The sequence below is a fragment of the Pristis pectinata genome, chromosome 6, assembly GCF_009764475.1.
Source record: "Pristis pectinata isolate sPriPec2 chromosome 6, sPriPec2.1.pri, whole genome shotgun sequence".
In the NCBI taxonomy this organism is placed as follows: Eukaryota; Metazoa; Chordata; class Chondrichthyes; order Rhinopristiformes; family Pristidae; genus Pristis; species Pristis pectinata.
Genome location: NC_067410.1, coordinates 104623187 through 104648625, shown reverse-complemented (window position 1 = coordinate 104648625; position 25439 = coordinate 104623187). Strand labels below are relative to the sequence as shown.

At 42.6% G+C, this 25439-nt stretch overlaps 1 protein-coding gene across 1 annotated transcript in view; it reads right to left on the bottom strand.

The window, feature by feature from the left end:
• The window catches only part of LOC127571939 (mediator of RNA polymerase II transcription subunit 12-like protein), a 499625-nt gene that overhangs the window by 443333 nt on the left and 30853 nt on the right, over positions 1-25439 (bottom strand). Inside the window, exons 4-5 of the mRNA XM_052018705.1 lie at positions 5722-5913; positions 4363-4522 (exon numbers count right to left, since the gene is read on the bottom strand). Of these exons, the coding sequence (XP_051874665.1) occupies positions 4363-4522; positions 5722-5913 (352 nt within the window). The remainder of the gene's footprint in view (positions 1-4362; positions 4523-5721; positions 5914-25439) is intronic.

Here is a 25439-nt window from a genome sequence, read left to right as displayed (position 1 = left end):
GATTCTAAATAGGGTGAAAGAACAAAAGAACACTGAATGCAAAAACATAAAAGTTGCCAAAAACAAGCAGCAGAGGTTAACACAGCTGGAAAATAATCAAACCAAGTCATAGAACTTATGGGGGTGGGGTGGAGGAGGTGACCTGAGAGAGGAAGCAGCAAAGAAACTAGGCTACACAGGTCAAAATGCAGCTGGAACTAGCATTGGAATATTTTGTAGAGCTCTGATCACCATATAAAGATGTAGAGGCAGTGCAAAATAGATTAACAAGAATGATACCAAAAAACAAGAAAAGATGAGCAGACTGGGCCTCTCATTTTGAAATGAAAGGTTGACCTAATAGGCATTTTTAAAATTAGAGAAGGTTTTACAAAGTTAACACAGATGTAGGAGTTTTAACTTGCAAGGAACAGCAAATCCAGAGGCTGTGAGTATCAAGAAGTCAATTAGAAATGCAACAGAACCCCTTTAACCACAAGAGTGGTGAATATGTCAAACTCACTACCACGTCAAGCGGCTGAAGTAATCATCCAAGGAGAAGTAAAATAAAAAGCATTTGAGGTAGAAGGGAATAGAAAAGATTAAGCTGATGAAGGACAGAGGATTGGAAGAAACCCAAGTAGAATCTTAACGCTGGCCTGAACTAGCTGGACCAGGTGGTCAATGCTAAATAACGTTTCTAGTTGTGGGGTAACTAGAGATCACAAATTCTAGATAGTCTGTAATAAATCTGTTAAGGAATTCAGAGGAAACACATTTACCCAGAGATTGGGGAGAGTGTGAAACACACTTCCCTTGGGTGTAACTGAGGTAAATTATTTTTGTTCATAAGATCTGGACATCACTTGCAATGCCAACATTTACTGCCCATTCCCAATTACCCCTGAAATGTATGGGTGGCAAGGCCAGGTGATAGTTGACCACATAGCTGGGGATCTGGAGTCACACATGGGCCAGACTGGCTAAGGATGGTGGATTTGCTTCCCCAAACAGGATAGGCCTTTAAAACAATCGGGTAGTTTTATGGCCTTCATTACTGATACGAGCTTTCCAATTACAAAATTTGATTCATTAAGTGAATTTTAATTCCACAGCTCCCACAGTGGGATCCAAACTCCAGCTAAACAATCCAGGCCTCTGAGTTGCTGGCCCAAAGTAAATAACATAGATACATTTAAGGGGCAAGCTGGAGAAGAACATGAGGGAGAGACAAAAAAATATTGAAAGGACAAAATGAAATTGTTTTTGTTTGGTTCAGGTATGGTAGTGTAGCTGTTAGCGTAACGCTTTACAGCACCAGCGACCAGGGTTCAATTCTGCCACTGCCTGTAAGGAGTTTGTACATTCTCCCCGTGTCTGCGTGGGTTTCCTTCGGGTGCTCCAGTTTCCTCCCACATTCCAAAGACATACGGGTTAGGGAGTGGTGGGCATGCTATGTTGGCGCAGGAAGCGTGGCGACACTTGCGGGCTGCCCCCAGAACACACTACACAATGGATGCATTTCACTCTGTGTTTCAATGTACATGTGACTAATAAAGATATCTTATCTCATCTTAAAATGGGATGGGATGGGAGAAGGTTCACAGAGTATGGGCTAAATAGGCCAAATGCCTGCCTGTGTGATACACTTCCCCTGTAACTAATATAGGAAAACATAGTGATCCAGATTGTCAGTAGATGTTAAGAACGTATTGCTCCTTCTCTCCAATCTTGGGAAAAGGTCCAAACACTTCTCTGAGACATTACTGAGTTAAAACCACAGTAAGCCTTTGATCCCAAGTTAATCAAATTATAGAGCCTTTAAAGGGATCCTTGTATTTAATATGCTGATTCCACTTCATCCAGAGACCAGCTGCACTTCCCATCTTACTCTGGAGGTGTCAAACACAAAGTACTAAACTGCTGTGAAGCAGCGGTTCATGCCTGTCCAGTCAAAAAATAAGTGCTTCAAAGTCTTCAAAGGAAAAATATCCCCTAAAGCGACAGAGACTCGCGGGGTCTTCACTTCACAATTAGCAACGTCACTAGGTCCAGAGCAACAACAGGATACAGATCAGATGGAAAGTTGGGCAGAGCAGTGGCAGGTGGAATTTAAGCCTAACAAGTATGAGGTGATGCATTTGGTAAGTCAAATAGTGGTAGGATATATACAGTAAATGGTAGAGCACTAAGGAATATTGATGAACTGAGAGACCTAGGGGTCCAAATCCTAAGTTCCCTGAAAGTGGCAACACATGTCAATGGGGTGATGAAGGCAGCAAATGGTATACTTGTCTTCAATAGGTTGGGGCACAGAATATACCAGTTGGGACAATATATTGCAACCTTACAAAACACCGGTTAGGCTGCACTTGAAGTATCATGTGTAGTTTTGATCATAGAATCATAGAGCAATACATCACAGATACAGGCCCTTCAGCCCAACCTGTCCTCACTGACCAAGATGCTGATCTGAACTAGTCCCATTTTCCGCAATTGGCCCATATCCCTCTAAACCTTTCCTATCCATGTACCTGTCCAGGTGTCTTTTAAAATGTTATTAGTATACCTGTCTCAACTACTTCCTCTGGCAGCTCATTCCATATACTGACCACTCTCTGGGTGAAAAAGTTGTCCCTCAGATTCCTATTAAATCTCTCCCCTCGCACCTTAAACCCATGCCCTCTAGTTCTTGATTCCCCAACCCTGCGAAAAAGACTTCTATGCATTCTCTTTATACATCTCTACAAGGTCACCCCGCATTCTCCTACGGTCCAATGAATAAAGTGCTAGCCTGCTCAACCTCCCTCTATAACTCAGTCCTGAGTTACCAACACCCTCGTAAATCTTTTCTACAATCTTTCCAGTTTAACAGCATCTTTTCCACAGCAGGGTGACCAAAACTGAACACAATGTTCCAAATGCAGCCTCACCAACGTCTTGTCCAACTGCAACAGAACATCCCAACTTCTATGCTGACCTGACTGATGAAGGCCAGCGTGCCAAAAGCCTTCTTCACCTCCCTGTCTAGCTGTGACAACACTTTCAGGGAAACATGTACTTGTATCCTAGGTCCCTCTGTTCTACAACACTCCCCAGAGCCCTACTGTTCACTGTGAATGTCCTAACCTGATCTGTCTTCCCAAAATGTAACACCTCGCATTTATCTGAATTAAACTCTATTTGCCATTTCTTGGCCCACTTACTCAGCTGGTCAAGATGGGAGATGGTCACAATCTTTCTCCCCCAAAGTAGGGTTATCAAAAACAAAATGGCACAAGTTTGAGAGATGAAGGAGCTTTAACCAGGATCTGATGGACAAGTTTTTTTAAATTCACAGAGCGGTCGATATCTAGAATGTGATGGCAGAGGTGGTGGAATCCGATACAATTACTGTGTTTAAGAGGCACTTAGACAAACACTTAAATAGCAAGGCATTGAAGGATACAGTCCTAATGCAGGCAAATAGGATTAAAGTAGATGGGCAAAAAGATTGGCATGGATGTGGTGAATTGAACAGCGTGCTTCTGCACTGTATGATTATGACTCCAAGACATTTCACCTCTCAGTGCAAGCTGCACAAATAGCAGCTCCACAAAAATCTCCAACTTACTTTTATCTCGTTCCTGCAAACTTAATTCAGAAGCATCCTGGCATGCAATGTGATCCTTTGGTTTGTTAATAAAAGCACAGAGCACCAAAGCAAGCAAGTTATGCATTACCTTTGTAAACCACTGTTTAACTTGAGTCCAAGTACAAAGTCCTATTATGGGCAGCACACTTTGGAAAGGACTCGGTGAGGGTGCCAAAATAATTTACCACAATGGGAACAGAGATGATGGATTTCAGTCACGTAGAGGGAGAATAGAGATGAGGGGGATAGCTTCAGTTAAAACAAAGTGGTTTAAGGGGGAGTTTGCAGGTGCTTTAAATTATAATCAGATCTTTATAGAGAGAAACGATTTCCACTTACAGAAGAATAGCTATTCAGATTTAATGCACTGTCAATAAGCCAATGAGGGGGATATTTTTGCGGCATAAAGTTTTTATGTCTGTCTGAATGGGTAGTGGAAGCAGATTCAATAAGTCTTCAAAAGAGACCTAGGTACGTGTTCCAAAAGAAATAAATTAGTGCAGGGAACTGGGTAATAAACAATGAAATGGGATTAACAAGAGGCCTTTCTGGGAACAAGAGTAGGCATGACTGATTGAATGGCCTTCCCTGTGCTGTGCCAACATACTCTATAGTTCATAAGGAATTCAGACTGATCGGAACTGCCACTTGTCCAAGAAAGAGTAATATCCCACTTTTCTTGCAAGTTTACTTGCAATTGTTCAACTATGAATCAATGAAAGAAGTGACACAGGCTTTTACTTTATTACCAAGGTTGGGATCCGTGGCTTGTCTCTTCTTAATCTTGGCTTCGGAAACCGCGGCGTAATAAGCACAGGTCATCTTTATGAGCCACGCACCCCTCAACAATGGCACAGAATACTTGGCCAAATAAGCAAAGATTTCTTCCTTCTTGCTAAGGATCGGGACCTGTGCACAAGAGCAAAATACATTTTGAATGCAAGTCAGTAGGTCAGGTATGTACATGCCCTAACAAAGCAGCACAAAAAAGACAGGCTGTTATTAAAAAGTCAGGAAAATTGACAGGTTTTCCTACATCTAGACTGCTATTTAGCAACCCCTGCATAGAGTCCAGCAAAGGTCTGGGGAAGGGAGACTGCATATAGATGGGTAAGTATCTAAAAATCAAACAACCAGCTTATTTCCATTTTCCATTTACAAGCAAAACATAGCCTTTGGTTTACTTACCAGAGAGAAAGTCACATCCAATGAACTGTACACCAACTAACGAAGACACACTGTATTTATGAAACGCCTTTCATGGAATAAAACAACCCAATAATAATTCAAAGGAGCATGATCAAATAAAACGAGCACTCAGTCAATAAAGGAAATTAGAGCAGATAACTAAAACAAAACTTTCTCAGAGAGGAAACTTTGAAAGAGCATCTTACAAGCAGAATTAAGAAAGCAAGAGGTTTAGGGAGAGATTCCTTGTCTCAAAGTCTTGGTAGAGCAATGGTGCAGGGAGCAAAATCAGGAATACACAGATGTCAGGAAACTGATAATATTAAGTTTTGGCATAGTGAGAAATGAAAGGCTGGCTGGGTAAATGTCGAACAAAAAACAAACTGCTGGAGGAGCTCAGTGTGTCAGGCAGCATCCGTGGAGGGAAATGGACAGTCAATGTTTCAGGTCAAGAACCTTCCTTTGGACTGAAAGAGTAGAGGGGACATAGCCAGTATAAAGAGGTGAGGGGGAGGGCTGGGGCAAGAGCTAGCAAGCGATAGGTAGAGAGAGGTGAGGCAGTGTTGATTGACAGATGGGTAAATGTTGAAATTTAGAAGCCTAGGAGGTAAGAAAGGCATGCTTGGATGGTTTCAACATCAGATGAGCTGACGCACGGACATAGTCAGGGAGCAAGAGGTGAAAGCTGACATTCTGAGGAAAATTTAGAAGTTCATCTTGAGGTCAAATACGAGACTCTCACGATGACAATGGGAGGGAAAGTGGGGGGATGTTAGTGAAGGAAAATGGGAGAAATAGAGAGGGAGATGATACATAGTACCCAAGTTCTTGGCAATAACAGGAATTTATGAACTACAGTTAATGGATAAAGCTTTCCTGCTCCCATTTAGATAAAATTTACAAACGCATTATGATCCTACCTTTTTGGCTAAAACTGTCAGAGGTTTGTTCCCTGCAAGATCAATGAACCAGTTGTGGATTGCACTCTGAGAGCGGGCAGTCACCAGCCAGTAGTTATCTTTGGCATTCACCTGAGGTTTCTTCTTCCCTGTGTCTTGAAAGGTGTTGAGCTTGAGCTTCTCCGCCAAGATGCTGCTGAAATAGGCACCGATCTGTTACAAGGCAAAGCCAAGAAGCAAGTTAGACTGTGGCAGTGTATGCGATTTTGCAACCTCAGCACTTTTGGCAATATTCTACTTTAGAAAAAGCCTTTGGGGGTGGCTGCAAGGTTGGGGCAGAAACAACATATTTTACTTCATTTGCTGGGGATAGAGTGGGGAGTGAAATACACACATCCCTTTATCTCAGTCTACTGTTAAATCCCTACAAGTGCAATACATTTGCATAATCCTCATAGTATACACCAACAATAACCTTAGCAATATTCCTCCATTTCCCATAAAGCCGAGATCAATGCATGAAAGCAAAATATACAGGTGGAGCTTTCATGTAGAAATTAACCCACATCAGGTTAAACCTTCACTGGTTTCTCAGATGTTGCTATGCACAAGGTTATCATGGCCTTTGCTGCCCTAACGGCCAGTACACTTCAAAATTGCTAATTGCTTGGGAAGTACTTTTGGGAGAGATGGTTCCAAATGCACAACTTTGACTGAAGGGCACATTGTAAATGGTAAGGATCTGCAAGAAGATGGAAAAAGGGGGAAAATGGGTAGAAATGGGAATCTGGAGAGTACTCATCATAAATGCAAAATAGCAATGAATGAAGGCAATAAGGAATTTGAGGCAACTCTCTTTATGCAGAGACTGCAATATGACACCACATGGAGCAATTAATGCAAAGTATATAGATACATCCAAAATGAAGCTGGGGAAAAGGAACAGAAAGGCATGCTCTGGGTAACAGGAAGTGGGGCAAAGAGAAATGTGACCACTTGGGCTAAAAGGCCAGTTCCTTTGTTGCAGACTCTATTTCACCATAATATGAATCTATACCACAATGTGCAAGCACCTTAGCTGCACTTTTCCCGGTATCAAGTCACCAATCCAGCCAACAAAGCTATTATAGAAGAAAGAACGAGTCACAGAGCAATGCAGCATGGATACAGGCCCTTCAGCCCAATGAGTCCATGCTGTCCACCTAGCTAGTCCAATTGCCTGTGTTTGGCCCATATCCCTCCAGGCCCCTCTCCTCCATGTAGCTATCCAAGTGCTTCTTGAACGATACTATTGTACATGCCTCAACCGCTTCCTCTGGCAGCTCATTCCATATACTCTGCGTGAAAGCACTTTGTCACACTGTTGGAACGGCCCAAAGTGTTGCATTACTGATTTAATTTTGCTTCTGAAGTGGCCAAAATTACATTGCAGAATCTGGAACACCGTCCAGATGGTCCTCTCCCAGTTATGAACAGCCAGCAGCCAAATGACCAAGTATACTTTTCATGTTCTGGAATGATAGCTAGAACCTCAGAACTCACCTAAAACAGCTGGCATCCCAGTTTCACAATTCATCTGATAGATGACACCAAATTGGCAGCCTCAGTTAAGCGCTCAAAACATTAACAAGACCCAACCCCCAATTTAACTTTGAGGAAACATTGGCACATACAAACAAGACAGTGATAATAAAACTGATTCCGTTTCTGACAAATAGAAATCTGTTGCAAACCAACCCTTCACTGACTGAAGGCCATGAGCAACATATGACCTCAAACAAAGCACAATTAAGTCAACCACTGTAGTTATAATTAATTCAATGCAAAAAAGCTTTGGCATAAGATTTGTAACTTAATACATTATCAATGACCAAAATTGGCACAGATTTATAGCAACATGCTCCAATTTCACTTCTATTGACCATGGGCATCATTCACTCATTAAAGAATGCTGAATCATGACAATAAAGAGTCTGAATAAACTGCTTCACTCTAAATTTTGAATTCAACTTTCCTACATTGGTATCCATTAACAGATTTCCCATTTTATCATAGAATCTCTGCCTCACTGTAAAGGGGATAGCTTTAAGATGAGAGGGGAAAAGGTTTAAAGGAGATGTACGAGCAAGTTTTTCTTTTTTTATTTACAGAGAGTGATGGGTGCCTAGAATGGGCTGTCTGGGGTGGTGGTGGAAGCAGATACGATAGTGACGTTCAAGAGGCTTTTAGAAAGGCTCATGAGTATGCAAGGGATGGAGGGATATGGATTACATGCAAGCAGAAAGAATTAGTTTAAATTGGCATCACCGACGATACAGACATCATGGGCTGAAGGACCTGTTCCTGTGCTATACTGTTCTACGTTCTTTCAGCTGACCCCAGCACAATGGAATCCAAGGACTGTCCATTCCGCTACAACATTCAGGTTCAGTTGGGCCAAGGCAATGTGGTTCCAGGTATTACTATAAGCATCCTGTGCTCTTACTCAATGGCATTGCACATGCAGCATACAAAGTCTCTTTTCCGCAAATTCCTCCAGGTTGGGTCAGGAATGGGAAAATGTAGTCAAACCTTGCATGGGAGTCCGCCTCCTCCTTTCCAATGCAAAATACAAACTGCTGGAGGAACTCAGTGGGTCGGCAGCATCTAGGGAGGCAGAGGGATGGTTAACATTTCAGATCAAGACCCTGCATTAGGGTCCGCTGCATTCCTCCAGCAGTTTGTTTCTTGCTTCATACTATAGCATCTGCAGTCTCTCGTGGTTCTCCTTTCAAATGTCCAGTAACTGCTGCATCCTCTATCTGAGAGTTTCAGCAAGATTTTCCTCTCTCCTGTGCTCCATCTATTTACGTCTCTTACAAGTAGATTAGCTGCCGTCCATCTTCGCTTAATTCCCAACTTATCATAAACATCTGCTTTGTTCTCCACATCCCTTCTTTACAAATTTAAACCTGCCTGTTTTCTAAATTTTCCCAGTTTTGAAGAACCCAAAACACTAATTCTGCTTCTCTCTCCATAGATGCTGCCTGTCAAGTTGATTATTTCCAGCATTTTCTATTTTTATTTCAGCATCTGTGGCTTCTAACCTAGTTCAGATTGGAGCCTGTCCCAATGGTACAATTCCTTCCTCAATGTTGTTAGTGGAACTGGAGTCTATCTTACCCATGCTGCTCCTTCCCTAACCCAATTATCCCCCTGTCAAATTATACATGGCTCAGGTAGTATTCTGGAGATTATAACTTGAGATCTTTTCTTTAAACTTTGTTCCTGATTCCTCACAAACTCTTCAAACAAATTCCCTTGCCTACATGTCATTGTTGGTCATTACATGGGCCAGAATTACAAGAGCCTTCTCATCTCTTTCCAATATCCTTTCAAGTCAGCTCAATCCTAACACTGGACAACCAACACAACACATGGGATTTTCAATTCTGTTTATAAAAGGATACGTTTATCCTCCTAATTATGGAATTTCCCATAACTACCACGTGATTCTTCCTCTTGTCCTCCTCTGAACTTTGCAGCTTCCTATTCCAAAGCATTCTGGCTCTCCTTCCAACAGTCTTCATCCTTATAGATGACAAGCACATTGCAGTGTTGGAGAGAATCAATAATTAGGTCCAGAATGCACTTCTGCAGCAGTACTGCAGACAAATTCAATTGCAGTATCAAAAGGGAGCTCGATAAATTTCTGAAATGAATGATTTACAGGATTAACCATTCCATAATTCAGCAAACCCTAAATTTTTGCCTCACTTTGGATGCCTCTTGCTCTGTGCACCAACTCCATCCTGTTTCTGCTCCTCGGAGTTGTGACTAGGATCTGGAACATTGTCCAGATATTCCTCCCTACCTTTCTGTCATGGGTGCATTCCCAATTCGTGCTCTAGCTCAATGTGAATGTGAGGATCCCGAAAACAGAAATATAATCCCTTATAACTTGTGATCAAAATTTCCCTTCAGCATTAGATGCACCTCCTTCTGACACTCAAGACTATTCCAGTTTGAACACATCCAGTCTTGGCCAATTATTCAGAAATCTGCTCCAAATTATCAATCATTTTAAACAAAGGGAGGAGAACACATTTCCAACAGAGTCCTTCTTCCTGATATTCTTTTTCACAAACCTCATGCTTCGTAGCTTTTTTTTAAAAAGAGGGAGGACAAACCTTTTCCCTCCCAGATTAAACCAAGATATGCAGCATAGAATTATACTGTGAAGAGGGTGATATTTGGCCCATTATATCAGCTCCTCGAAAGACCAATCCAAGTAACACCACCTCCCTGTTCATTCTCCATTACCCTCCTAAACATTCAAGTTATTGTACTTGCCAAGTTATCGATATTGTAGTATGATAAAATTGACTCTTGACCTCACAATCTACCTCATTATGACCTTGCAGCTTACTGCCTACCTGCACTGCACTTTCTCTGAAGTTGTTACACTTTATTCTGCATTCTGTTATTGTTTTACCTTGTACTACCTCAATGCACTGTGTAATGAATTGATCTGTACAAACGGTATGCAAGACAAGTTTTTCACTGTACCTCAGTACACGTGAGAATAATAAACCAATTCCAAGTTATCATTGAATCTCTTTCCCTCACCCATGTATTTCAGATCAGAACTCACTGCATGCAAGAATTCTCTCCTCATCTCTTCCTAGTTCCTTGCACAACCAAGAACATCCCTCTATATTTCAGTCAATGTACATCATGAGCATATTTCTTCAATAGATTTTTTATAAAGTACACTTATAAAATAAAACTTTATACTTCGAATGGTATTCACAGGAGAATAGTTTGGTTGAAACAAGTCCATTGTTATTATATTTGGAATGCAGTAACTTGCGCAACAATACACAGAGGCGAGAATGACCTTAAACCAACATACACTAATGCTGTCACAGTCAAAGATTAACAATTGTTAAGTCATAATTCAACCACGTTTAACAGCAGGCAGGTTACTTGGGTGAAACCAGCATTAAGTAGATGCTGTGCTAATAAGAAACACTTGTCTGAAAGTCTGGTTTTAACCTGGAATTATAGGGCTAATTACTGATTACCGTGATTTAAATGTGTCTGGAGGTGCCAGACCAGACATCTGTAGAGTTAGCACTCAAGCAGTAATTTCAAGCAATTTTTCCAAGGTGGTGTTAGGAGCCGAGGAACCTCCACACACCCACTTCCACTGACCACGTGCATTGTCCCAGCTATCCCACAACGGAGGGAAGAGGTGTGTGGGTTCCCAAAGTTCTGGTGGCAGATGTTCAGAGAAGGAGGGATATCCTTAATAGGCAGGGGAAACAGGAGCCCACCTCACCACCAAACCCTCACATCCACATTCATCTTCTCTCCAGTGGTTTCTTTTTATTCATTTTTCAGATATTGGAGTTTCACTGGCAAGTCTAGTATTTATCTCCCAGCACTTAGTGCCCTTCAGATGCTGGTGGACAACGGGTGAAGGTATTCCCACAGCACTGTTGCATAAGGAATGATTTAGACACAGAGGATACAGGAATGACAATACAGGTGAACCCCACATCTTTTTGCACTATTTTCTGTAACACAAGCCCCTTTTCCCATTGAATCCCATGTTATATCCCACTGAGCATGCTCAGAATCAGATTTATTATCACCGACATATGACGTGAAATTTGTTGCTTTGTGGCAGCAGTACAATGCAAAGACAAAAAAAATCTATAAATTACAAAAATTAATAAATGGTTTAAAAAAAAAGGAATAATGAGGTAGTGTTCATGGATTATTCAGAAATCTGATGATGGAGGGGAAGAAGCTGTTCCTGAATCATTGAGTTTGGGTCTTCAGGCTCCTTCCTGATGGTAGTAACGAGAAGAGGGCATGACCCGGGTGGTGAGGGTCCTTAATGAAGGATGCCGCCTTCTTGAGGCACCGCCTCTTGAAGTTGTCCTTGATAGTGGGAAGGGTTGTGCCCGTGATGGAGCTGACTGAGTCTACAACCCTCTTCAGCCTCTCGCGATCCCGTGCATTGGAGCCTCCGTACCAGGCGGTGATGCAACCAGTCAGAATGCTCTCCACCACACATCTATAGAAATTTGTGAGTCTTTGGTGACGTACCAAATCTCCTCAAACTCCTAATGAAGTAGAGCCACCGGCATGCCTTCTTCGTGATTGCATCAATGTGTTGGGCCCAGGACAAATCCTGCGAAATGCTGACACCTAGGAACGTGAAGCTGCTCACTCTTTCCACCGCTGACCCCTCAATGAGGACTGGTGTGTGTCCTCCCGACTTCCCCATCCTGAAGTCCACAATCAGTTCCTTGGTCTTGCTGACGTTGAGTGAAAGGTTGTTGTTGGGATGGCACTCAACCAGCAGATCTCACTCCCATAAGCCTCCTCATTGCCATTCAATCATGCCCGATTTTTTGAACCCTATTCTCCCGCTTTCTCCCCTGACCCTTAACCCCCTTACGAATCAAGAACATATCAATCTCTGCCTTAAGTACACCCAATGACTTGGTCTCCACAGCCGTCTCTGGCATCAAATTCCACAGATTCACCACCTTCTAGCTGAAGAAATTCCTCCTCATATCAGTTTTAAAAGGGATGTCCCTTTATTCTGAGGCTGTGCCCTCATATCCTAGGCTCTGCTACTGATGGAAACATCCTCTCCATGACCACTCAGGGCTTTCAGTAGGTTTCAGTGAGAACCGCACCCCCCAACATCCTTCTGAACTCCATCAAGTAACGTGGTGACTTAAATGGAAGTGGAATAAAAGCCGAGGGGTCGCCACGGCTAATATAGCCCCCAAAATGCAACAAGTCAAAGAAAAATGCCACTTCTGAAGATGTTGATCATTTGACCCCAAAAGGTACATGCAATGCCAAAATGTCCAACTGGCTGTATTTCCACAAGGAATTTTCCTGCTGAGCGTTTTTAAGTTTCATTTTCATTTTCCAAACGACTAAATATTCAATAACACTGAAATAACTTGGCCGCTAAGGCATTAATTTTACTTTCAACTGAAATGAATTCTGAATAAAAATACCAAAAACTAAGGCAATGAAAACAGTATTTAACTTGTTCAGTGAATGCAAGTCAATGGCCCTCGCCATGGTTCACAACAAAATTTATCGTAATTTCAGTGTGCAACCCATCTCCTGAATTACAACTTTTATAAATGCCAAGTATCTCCTTTACAAGGCAAAATGGATTTTCTGCAATTTATTGTAATAATCTCAGTGTACACTTAGAAGCATATTCATGACGAGGCCATTTTGAACGATTACAAGCAAAAACCTTCACTTTGTTCCATAATTTGATGCCAAATTCAACTTGTCCCCAATTCACAAGATATTTTCTTCAAGAAATTTCCATCTCACACCAGTATCCTCCCAGCATTAGCTGCATCATATCATCATATGCCCTGTTGCTTTCACAAGTACAATTTACTAACCAACTTGCTTTATGATTAGTATATTTCTGAAGCGTCTGCAGAACTGCCGAGTGCATGCTGTTTTATACTGACTGTTCATCCAAATGGCAAGGGTGCAGACAGCAAAAATAGCACTCAATGTACTCACACTAAATAGTAACCTGAGGAAAGGATGTGGGTTTCTGAAAAGATCTGCTTTAACACATAAGATTGCAGGGTTACAGAACCTGGACACCAACAAATGGAGCAATAGTAAGGAGTGAACAGGAGGAAGGTGATCATTTTCACAATAGCAGGCTGAAGAGGGAGCAGTTGATAGGCAGTGTTAAAGCCATGCAGGTTCACAAAGACTACTTGAATCATTATACAGAAGCTTATGAAGCGTGGTTATGTTTTGCTCCCAGTGCGGTTTCCTCCACATCAGTGAGACCCGATGAAGATTGGGTGACCGCTTCGTCGAGCACTGTCGCTCCGTCCGCCACAGAAGCAAGGATCTCCTGGTGGCCATCCACCTGAGTTCCACATCCCTCTCCCATACTGACATGTCCATCTACAGCCTCCTCTCCTGTCACTGAGGCCAGACACAAGTTGGAGGAATAACACCTCATATTCTGCCTTGGTAGTCTCCAACCTAACTACCTCAACATAGATTTCTCTAACTTCCAGTAACCCATCCCCCCTCCCCCCCACTTTTGTTTCCCCTTATTCCTGTGGCCCCCTCCCCCCTCCTCTTTCCCCTTTCCCCACCCTCATGACCTGCCCATCCCTTCCCCACCTCCTTGCCTTTATTCCATGGTCCACTGCCCTCTCCGACCAGATTCCTTCTCCTTCAGCCCTTTGCCTCTTCCACCTATCACCTCTCAGCTTCTTGCATCACTCCCTTACATCCCCCACCCCCCCCCCACCCACCCACCAACCTTCCCCCTCTCACCTGGAGTTACCCATCACCTGCCAGCCTATCCCCCTCCCCCCACCTTCTTATTCTGGCTTCTGCCTCTTCCTTTCCAGTCCTGATGAAGGGTCTCGACCCGAAACATCGACTGTTTATTTCCCTCCTTCGATGCTGCCTGAGCTGCTGAGTTCCTCCAGCATTTTGTGTGTGTTGCAATATGGTTACGTGACTGGACCTGTGGCGCCATCCACAGCAGCTGCGTAATTCTAACAAGGTTAAACAAATCTGAAGCCCAGAGTGGTGCAACAGGTAGTACTGCTGCTCCTCAGCTCCAGCAGTTCGATTCCGATCTCTGCCATTTTCTGTGTGGAGCTTGCACACTCTGTGTGGCTGCCTGCGATTGCTCTGGCTGCCCCCCACATCCCATCGACATTGGGTTGGTAGGTTTGTTGGCTGTTGCAAATTGCCCCTAGATCAAGTGAGCGGTAGGAGAAGTGGGGTAGATTTGATGGGCATGAAAGAGAATACCTTACAGAGAAAGTAAGCGGGGAGGATGGAATTGATGCGATTGCCCTAAGAAGGCGGTTTCTCAGCCCACCCTTGTTGTATGAAGAACATGGAAAAAAAAGTGGCTGCCAGTGATTGAAACTGCAAGATTGTGACACTTTACTCTGTACTGTTATTGTTTTTACCTGTACTACATCAATGCACTCTGTACTGACTCAATGTAACTGCACTGTGTAATGAATTGACCTGTACGATCAGTATGCAAGACAAGTTTTTCACTGTACCTCGGTACAAGTGACAATAATAAACCAATACCAATATTGTTTTAAAACCTTCCAGTTCTCTTGCAGTTCAACTAAAGGAATTATTACTCCCTTAGGCCCATATAACAACTCTGGAGCCTCAGCAACATGATTGGCTCTTAAATGAAAGGATACAGCAAGCCAACCTAGAGAAACAAAGGACTGCAGATGCTGGAATCCAGAGGAAAAACAGGATGATGCTGGAGGAACTCAGCAGGCCAGGCAGCATCCGTGGAGAAAAGCAGGCAGTCAACGTTTCGGGTCAGGGCCCTTCTTCAGGACTGAAGATAGGAAAAGGGGAAGCCCAACATATAGGAGGGAAAAGCAGAGGAGTGACAGGTGGACAAAAGAGGGAAGGCGGGGTGGGCACAAGGTAGATGCAGGTAAGAGATAGTGGTAGGCAGGTGCGGGGAAGGATGGGAGAGCAGATCCACTGGGGGATGAGTCAAGGGTAAGGAGAGAAAGGAGACAACAAAAGGAAGCTAGGAAAGGGAAGAAGAGAGGCAGCATGGTCGGGGAGGTGGGGGGGTGGGAATGACCTAAAGTGGGAGAATTCAATATTCATGCCAATTCTCCCACTTTACGTAACCCACCTCCCCGACCATGCTGCCTCTCTTCTTCCCTTTCCTAGCTTCCTTTTGTTGTCTCCTCTCTCCTTACCCTTGACTCATCCCCCAGTGGATCTGCTCTCCCCTCCTTCCCCGCACCTGCCTACCACTATCTCTTACCTGCATCTACCTTGTGCCCACCCCGCCTTCCCTCTTTTGTCCACCTGTCACTCCTCTGCTTTTCCCTCCTTTATGTTGGGCTTCCCCTTTTCCTATCTTCAGTCCTGAAGAAGGGCCCTGACCCGAAACGTTGACCGCCTGCTTTTCTCCACGGATGCTGCCTGGCCTGCTGAGTTCCTCCAGCATCAATGTGTTTTTCATCAAGTCAACCTGTTATACCAAACATCTGTGGATGGTTCAAGCGAGCTGTTCATCACCTTCCTCACAGGGCAACCAGGGATGGACAATAAACACAGGCTTTGCCAGTGATGCCCATAAAGTGTAATGACCTTCAATCACTTTTGCAATGGTACCATAACAGGGAAAGAACGCAGCAAGACAGTGATGGACAGACATGGAAACCAGGACAGGGTAAAACGGCCAACTGACTGAGGTCCACCCCGATTCCACGACTGTCTGGTACCTATTTCAGGACACGAGGCAGATGTACAAAGCGTTACAGCAGGGAAGTGTGTTATGATGCCCAATTAAGTCACATCAATGTGTTTGGCCCACCTGAGACGTCTCCTTCAATTATCCACTTCAATACATTTTTCTATTCCTTTCTCACTTTCCCCTCAAGAAGGTTGTGGAGATTGAGGACAAAAGTCTAGACAGGCACTCAGGTACAGTACAGAGAAAGTGCTGCACTGTTGGAAATTTCACCTTTCACACACCGATAAACTGAGGCCATGTCTGGTCTTACTTGGTGGACATCAGCAGTGCCATGCGATCTTTCAGAAGGACATTACTGTTCTCCCTGGCGACAATATTTAATCCTCAATCAACAAAATGCGGATTATGTAGTTATTATCCCATTCCTATTTGTGCAAGCTTGCTGTTCAAATAGATTGCTGCATTTCCTACTTTACACCAATGATCACACTCGTGTGCTGAATTGACTGTGAAGTGCTGTGGCATGGATTGAGATTGTGAAAAACACTATAGAAATCCAATCCTGTCTTCCTGGAAACAGGGTGGAACCAGAATAAAATGTCACGTACAATTCATGGAAAATGGAAAGAAATAAGGCTTCCTGTTAAAAGAAAAATCAAAAATCGGGCAGAATTCGTGATGAGGTGACTCTAGTCTAGCTCAAAATATGCTACTCCACCAGGACTGGCAGAAGTGTAGAAAACAACTGGTGCTTCTCATTGAAATATCGACCTCCACCATCAGGAACTCAACTTCAAATTGGGATGAATGGCAAGTGAAGTATTGAGCCAGTGCTGCATGACCAGAAGGTGTTACTCTTCAGATGAGATTCAGTCGAAGTCTTGACACCGGTTCTGCTGGATCAATAAATATCCCATGGAACTGTCCTGTAACCAATACTACCAAATGCAAACTGTCTGGTCACTCACGTCACCAATGGGGGAAGAGATCTGACAGTATGAAGAACATCCATCACTTCCGCTTACATAGCGTGTCACGACACTTCTACTACGTCTTGTTGATCCACTGTGTCTTCATACCCACAATGACTCAGTTTTAATACATGCATCAGTGTGTTCAAATCCCTCTTGGGCTTGCCCTCTGCAGGGATTAACAATTGCCTTCTCACCAATGTGTTAAATTTCAGAGACTCTCATAGGAAGCCCATCACAAACTTGGAAAACACCACAGGAAGAAATTAAGTCAAGCCTGTACGCAAGTATTCCAACAGCAAAGATAAAATCCACCACAGCAATGTTTAATTTACACAATATATTCTTTAAGCTGTCACAAGAACACCATGTCCAAATTCCATCATTACCTTCTCAGAATCTCTTCACCGTCTTTAATCAATGTTAAAAATTGGCACTGCTGTTCTAAGGAGTTCTTTTCACAAGGTAATTACAGACAGGCTAACAGGGATTAGAATACCTGATGCTTTCTTTTTGAAGGAGACTTACTTTTTTTGAAAAAAATATTATAAAGCTTTTCTCACAAGGCACACAGAATTAGCTGGCCCCTACAAGCAATTCTAACTACAAGTTGCCCTCAAAGTTGCACACACCATCTTCACTTGGAAATAAAAATGAATGGAAATGAATGGAATTGGAAATAATACTGGAAATCTGAAGAAAAGAACAGAAAATGCTGGAAAAATTCATCAGTTCAGGCAGCGTCTGGTTAAAACATAGAACAGTAGAGCACAGGAACAGGCCCTTCAGCCCACCATAAAATGCCCAACTAAACTAATCCTTTCTGCCTACACCATGTCCCATTCCTACCATTTCCCCCCACATTCATGTGCCCATCTAAGAGCTTTTTGAACACCCCTATCATATCTGCCTCCACCACCACCCCAGGCAGCGCATTCCAGGCAACCACCACTCTCTGTAAAAGAAAAAAATTGTCCTACACATCTCCTTTGAACTTTCCCTCTCTCACCTTAAATGCATGCCCTCTAGTATTAGACATTTCAACCCTGGGGAAAAGATACCAGCTGTCTACTCCATCTATGCCTCTCAATCTTGAAAACCTCTATGAGGTCTCCCCTCAACCTCCAGCGCTCCAGAGTTTGTCCAACCTATCCTCATTGCACATGCCCTCCAATCCAGGTAGCATCCTGGTAAACCTCTTCTGCAAGCCTTGACATCCTTCCTATAATGGGGCAACCAGAACTGAAGGCAATATTCCAGATGCAGCCTAACTAAAGTTTCATAAATTTGCAAGCATAACTTCCTGTCTCTTGAACGCAATGCCTCGACTAATGAAAGTTGCTGGCTCTAGATCCTCGAACACTCCACCCAGCAACATTGAACGAGTTTCTTCATCCAAAAGAAAAAGAATGTGGTTTACCATCATCTTCAAGGTTACATAGAACACAGAACAGTACAGCACAGGAACAGGCCCTTTGACCCACGATGCCTGTGCTGAACATGATGCCAAATTAAACTAAATCTCTTCTGCCTGCACATGATCCATATCCCTCCATTTCCTGCATATTCATCTGTCTTTCGAAACGCCACTATCGTATCTGCTTCCACCACTACCCCTCTCAGCATGTTCTAGGCACCTATCATTCTCACTGTTTAAAACAAAACTTGCCCCACACGTCTCCTTTAAGCTTTCCCCTTCTCACCTTAAATGCATGTCCTCTAGTGTTTGATATTTGTACGTTGGGAAAAAGATTCTGACTGTCTGCCCTATCGCTACCTCTCATAATTTCTATCAGGTCTCCCCTCAGCCTCTGATGCTCCAGAAAAAACAACCCAAGTCTGTCCAATCTCTCCATGTAGCTCAAACCCTCTAATCCAGGCAGCATCCTTCGGGCTGCTGGTAATTAGAGATGGTCTTGCCAGCGATTCACTATAATGGATAGATGGATAATATTGATTTTAGCCATCTAATCCACTATAGGTTGAACAGGAACCCTGGTTGTCCATTAGTGTCAGTGTAGTGGGCAGATACAGTAGTGTAGTGGGCAGGTACGGTAGCATAACGCTACTACAGCGCCAGCGATCCGGGTTCAATTCCGGCCACGTTCTCCCTGTGTCTGCGTGGGTTTCCTCCGGGTGCTCCGGTTTCCTCCCACATTCCAAAGACGTACGGGTTAGGAAGTTGTGGGCATGCTATGCTGGCGCCGGAACCGTGGCGACACTTGCAGGCTGCCCCCAGAACACACTACGCAAAAGATGTATTTCACTGTGTGTTTCGATGCACCTGTGACTAATAAAGAAATCTTTAAAAAAAACTTAGACATCAAGAGTTGTTCCGATGAAGGGTCTTTCTCATTCCACAGATGCTGCCTGACCTGCTGAGTGTTTCCAGTATTTTCTGGCTTTATTTTTTTGACATCTGTAGCTTCACTTCAGGAATAATCCCAGCAAGTCTGTTAGGTACAAGTTCAAGTTCAAATTTATTATTGTCACAGGCAGACATACACGGGGTATAAATGCCATGAAAATTAGCTTTCTGCAGCAGCAGCACGGTACATTACAAGCATGACAACAATAAGCTAAAGTTAAATTATACACAATTGAAACGTGTGCTAAAATAAACATGACAACACTAGTGCACTAGGTAGCTAAGTTTTTATATCCCAGTCACAATGCTTTTAGGAAGAGAATTTTTAGGATCAGGATCCAATTTAGAATGTTTCCACAGATGAAAGGATTAAGGGACCCTCGAATGTAGGCAATTGGCAAAAGCACCAAAGAAGTGATGAGCGAACATATTTTGTTAAATAAAGAGGTTGTGTGATTCCGCACTCTCACGCACTGCCAGTGCAGAGGTAGAGAGGGCAGATTCAATCATGGCATTCAGAAGGAAGCTGGATGAGTAGTTCTACGTAAATAAAAGAACAGGAGGGCAATGAGAGATGGCAGAGAAGTCGGACAGGTTGGATTGCTCTTACACTGAGCCAAACATGGGACAAATGGCCTCCTTCCATGCCAAAATGAGTCAAGGGGTACACTTGGAGCTGGTGTTTCCATGCCCAGATCTGTCTGAGTGGAATTAATCATGGGTTGGGAAGGTAGTGCAAAACATACAGTGATGTGAAGTTGTGAATGGTGGAAATAGTGGATTGCCACCAATAACACTAAATTGTACACTGAACAAGAGCTCTCCTGAATTGAAACACAATGTGCATGTGACTAATAAAGAAATCTTATCTTATAAATGCATTCACCTCCATTTAAAACACCAAAAATAACTTGCTTATGAAAGGCAAAGAACATACATCAGGACTGAAATTAATATATGGTGGCATGCAAAAGTTTGGGCACCCCTGGTCAAAATTTCTGTTATTGTGAATAGCTAAGCGAGTAAAAGATGACCTGACTTCCAAAAGGCATAAAGTTAAAGGTGACACATTTCTTTAATATTTTAAGATTACTTTTTTATTTCCATCTTTTACAGTTTCAAAATAACAAAAAAAAAAGGGCCCGAAGCAAAAGTTTGGACACCCTGCATGGTCAATACTTAGTAACACCCCCTTTGGCAAGTATCACAGCTTGTAAACGCTTACTATAGCCAGCTAAGGGTCTTTCAATTCTTGTTTGGAGGATATTTGCCCATTCTTCCTTGCAAAAGACTTCTAGTTCTGTGAGATTCTTGGGCTGTCTTGCATGCACTGCTCTTTTGAGGTCTATCCACAGATTTTCCATAATGTTTAGGTCGGGGGACTGTGAGGGCCATGGCAAAACCTTCAGCTTGTGCCTCGAGGTAGTCCTTTGTGGATTTTGAGGTGTGTTTAGGATCGTTATCCTGTTGTAGAAACCATCCTCTTTTCACCTTCAGCTTTTTTTTTAAACAGATAGTGTGATGTTTGCTTCCAGAATTTGCTGGTATTTAATTGCATTCATTCTTCCCTCTACCAGTGAAATGTTCCCCGTGCCACTAGCTGCAACACAAGCCCAAGGCATGATCAATCCACCCCCGTGCTTAACTGTTGGAGAGGTGTTCTTTTCATGAAATTCTGCACCTTTTTTTCTCCAAACATACAGTACCTTTGCTCATTGTGGCCAAAAAGTTCTATTTTAACTTCATCAGTCCACAGGACTTGTTTCAAAAATGCATCAGGCTTGTTTAGATGTTCCTTTGCAAACTTCTGATGCTGAATTTTGTGGCGAGGACGTAGGAAAGTTTGGAGAAACTTTGTTATTTTGAAACTGTAAAAGATGGAAATAAGAAAGTAATCTTGCTTAAAATATTAAAGAAATGTGTCATCTATAACTTAATATCTTTTGGAAATCAGGTCATCTTTTACTCGCTTAGCTATTCACAGTAACAGAAATTTTGACCGGGGTGCCCAAACTTTTACATGCCACTGTAAATGCAAGTGCTGGCCAATTTAGCCATTGTAATAAATGTTATAGCAACTTTCCCACAATCAATACGATAATTAAATAAAGGGAATTCTCCCTTATCTATCAGCCCCAGCCCCAGGGCCACATGGCTCACAGATAGAAGTATCACCCGCTTTGCCACTACCACATTTGACTGCTGGCCTAAACACAATGCATTCTCCACTGAGATGGTGATTAGGGAATTATTAATGTTCCAATATTTATCCACAGCTTCATTCTCTTTAAGACCACACTGGCAAGGAAAGAATGTGCTTCAGCAACTTGAGTTCAGATAGAATCACATCACAATTAACATTCTGCAAGTTAGAAGAACTCTACACCAAGGCAGCTCTGTTCCATGTTCTACTTTCATTTTTTAGTAGCTGCTCTTAGGTTTGCAGTTTAGATTTCTCAGGTCTGTGCAAGGGGTCTGCTCTTACTGTTGCGTGTGTGGACAAACCCTGTGTCAGAACACCAAGTTCATCGAGTATCAACCACTAGAGTTACACACAAAATAATCAGTATGATGGCTTATACCATCGTAAACAGACAAAAATCTTTAACCTCCCAATTCCAAAGATCCAGGTACAGCTGTAAGCAGCCACAAGGTCAAGTGCACACACTGCCTTGTTGGACAATACAGAATCACGAAGCATAGAATGCTCATCGGTCTGTCTTTTGTAAGTTGGATCATGCTGAGGACTTGCCAGTTATGAAGCACTGGCTAGCTCCAGTCTGTGTCTATCTCTGTATGTGGGCGTGTTGCTTAGAATCATTCAGTGCAGAAACAACCTTTCGTCCCATCAATTCCATGCTGACCATCAAACACCCATTTGCACTCAGCCCATTTTATTCTCTCAATGGTCCTTTCAAATCCCTCTACCACTCATTTACACTCCGGGGGAAATTTATGCTCAACCTACTAACCCACAGGGGCTTGGGACGCAGAAGAAAACCAGAGCACCCGGAGGAAACCCATGTGATCATTGGGTTTCCATATTTACGGTCTACAGCACAGAATGCACAACAGGTCAGATACAAGCACATCCAACCTCTCCCTGCACCTCTGGATTCGACATTCATTTATTTGATAACATCGCCAACCTGTGTGAAAAGGAAAGCAAAGCCAAGCAGATTTTTTTTTTCTTATTGGACGTTCATTTTAGATCAACATTCTAATGAATTTCCATAAATCTATAAACATACAAATAATTATTTCAGTCAGAGCGATGTACAGCACACAGACGGGCCCTGCAGACCACCACATTTTAACTGATTTTCTTTTTTGTTTTAGTTCTGATGCATTTCATCATAAGACATAGAAACTATAGAAAAGGCCTTGACAGCATGAACCGTTAGAGACCATCTGAGCAGAATGGGTGATGCGGGGTATATCTACATTTGAGGTCTAGCCGCCCCTTGCACACCACTTCACAAAATGGTCTTACAGACATTGGAAGTCCAATGCATGCAAATGGCAAGTGCAGCCACAGGAGGAGGGATCCCAGTCAAGCACACCTGACCCTCTGAACCGAAACCCCAACTGTTCTCTCGAGCAACTCAAACAGAACCATGGTGCTATTCTGCTGAAGAACAAGCCAGTTCTCTCTGATGGCCTGGCCAAAACTGGGCTCTCAAACAGTATTATTTTGAAAACTTGTTTATTGCAATGTGCTGTGCACAAATTGCTACCATACCTTCTACATTACAATGATTATACTTCAATAGCCCAGGAAGGGACATGAAGGGCACTGTATAAAATGATGCCAATAACATCCTTATATTATTCAGTAATGTTCTCCCTGACCCTTTTGTTTTGTAAATATTTATAGGATGTGGATACCACTGCAAGGCATTTTTGCTCATTCCTCATTATCCTTGAAGTGGCTTGTTGGACATTTCAGAGGAAAAGTCAATCATAATGGAACAGGTCACATGCAGCCCAGCTAAGAAATTTCCATTTCCTTAAGGAAAAAAATTAATTAAACATTTTTTTTTAAAAAAATCAGATGTCAAATAGCACAAGCTCTTATTCCACATTTTTATTGAACTAAATGAAGTTAAATTCACTACCTGGTGTAGTGAGATTTGAACTTGCAGCTGGATTACAAGACACAGAGACCGCAGATGTTGGAATCTGAAGCAGAAAACAAAACTTCCAGAAGAACTCAGTGGGTCAGGCAGAATCTGTGGAGGGGAAAGGACAGTCAACTTTTCTGGACTGAGGAAGGGCCTCGATCTGAAATGTTGACTGTCCATTTCCCTCCACAGATGCTGCCTGACCTACCGTGTCCCTTCAGCAGTTCACCTTTTGCTCTGGATTACGAGTCCAGTTACATATTAGTCAACTGTGTAAATCTGAATGCTGAAATATAGAAATAAAAAGTTGGGGATTCTAAATGTCATTTATTCAGAGTGTAAAAAACACTTCTCGATTTTACTTGCCACAAAAAACACATGATGGTGTACATTTAGTGAACAAAAAGCTGATGTTGGAAATGATGCAGGGTCAACACCTGACTTGCATTTCAAATTATGAGGAACATTGGTGAAGGGAAGCAGTTTTCACTGACAATGGGTTTGGAAACAGGACAGTTTTGTTTTTAGGTAACTGGCAAAAAGTCAGTGCCGCGAGAAAAGGGAGAAATAATTTTATCCTGTGAGTTATGATCAGGACTGCAATGCTTGAAAAGGGCAGTGTAAGCAGATTCAGAAAAAGAACTTAAATAAAAGAGCAAAACTGAAGAGAGTCAGTAGGGAAAGAGTAGGGGAGCACGACTGATCAGTTGTTTCTTCAACAAAACTGCATAAGCACAGTGGGCTGAGTGACCTTCTTCTGTGTGATTCCAGTGTTTAGATTGTCTCTTTTCCCTGGAAGTTGAGCATTTACACTTGCTATATTTTTGTTTCGTTTTCACTAGCCACTCCACTATTGCATCAACAATATTTTTCTTCCCCTCAATTGCTTCAAGTCTTGCAGTTGTTAAGCAATTTTCAACAGATGACCAAGTCATTTGTCCAGCAGCTGGTTAATCCTTAATTCATAACTTTCAACTTAAATCAACAATGCAGACACTTCAGTTCTAAAAAACGCTAAATCCAACTCCGCCCACAAAACAATGACAACTGTTCCTTAGAGATGCAGACTATCTAAACATGCCAATGAAAATTTTTAAATTAGGAAAGCTTGAGGACAGAGTTACAGCAATACAATGGCAATTAATTGAAAGGAGTCATTTGCTTTAATGAGAGAACAGATACAGTCAAAACAGAAAGAGAAAAAATCTGACAAAGGATCATCAACCTGCAACATTAACTGTTTCTCTTCCTCAATGCTCTCTTAGGCATCTGAGAAGATCAGTATGTCCACAAGGATTCTCTCGAACTTCTAGAGATGCATTATAGAAAGTATCCTGATGGGTTGCATCTCAGCATGGTAAGGCAACTGTTCTGCTCTTGGCCAAATGAACCTGCAGAGAGTGGTAAATACTGCCCAGTCCATCACAGGCTCATCACTTCCTTCCATCCAGTCCATCTTCACCGTGTGCTGCTTCAAGAAGGCCAACAGTATTGTCAAGGATGCCAGTCACTCTGGGCCATTCCCTTTTCTCCCTTCTACCTTCTGGGAGAAGATACAGGAGCTTGAAAGCCCAGACATCCAGACTGAAGAACAGCTTCCTCCCCACTGCTGTCAGACTCTGGAATCAATCATCTCTTTCACATCCCCTTCCTGGTGGTGCTGCCGCATTTTCATACTCTCTTGGTTATTCCGTTATTGTCATTTTAGTATTTTTGTTTTTGCACTACTGCAGAGTGAACCACAATCTTTGCACTATCCTGCTGTTTTGCACCAGTTGGTGTACTTACTATTATCGTGAACACCGTTTACTCTGTGAGCTCACGTGAAGAAGGAATGTCACTGCACTCTAATGTATATGACAATAAACTAACCTAATCTGACCTGCTGAATGCTTCCAGTATTTTCAGTTTTTATTTCCAAAAAAAATTAACACCCTTAATGACAAAGGAAGAGAATTATACCCAGTAACTTTGATTAAAAAATGCCACCTTAC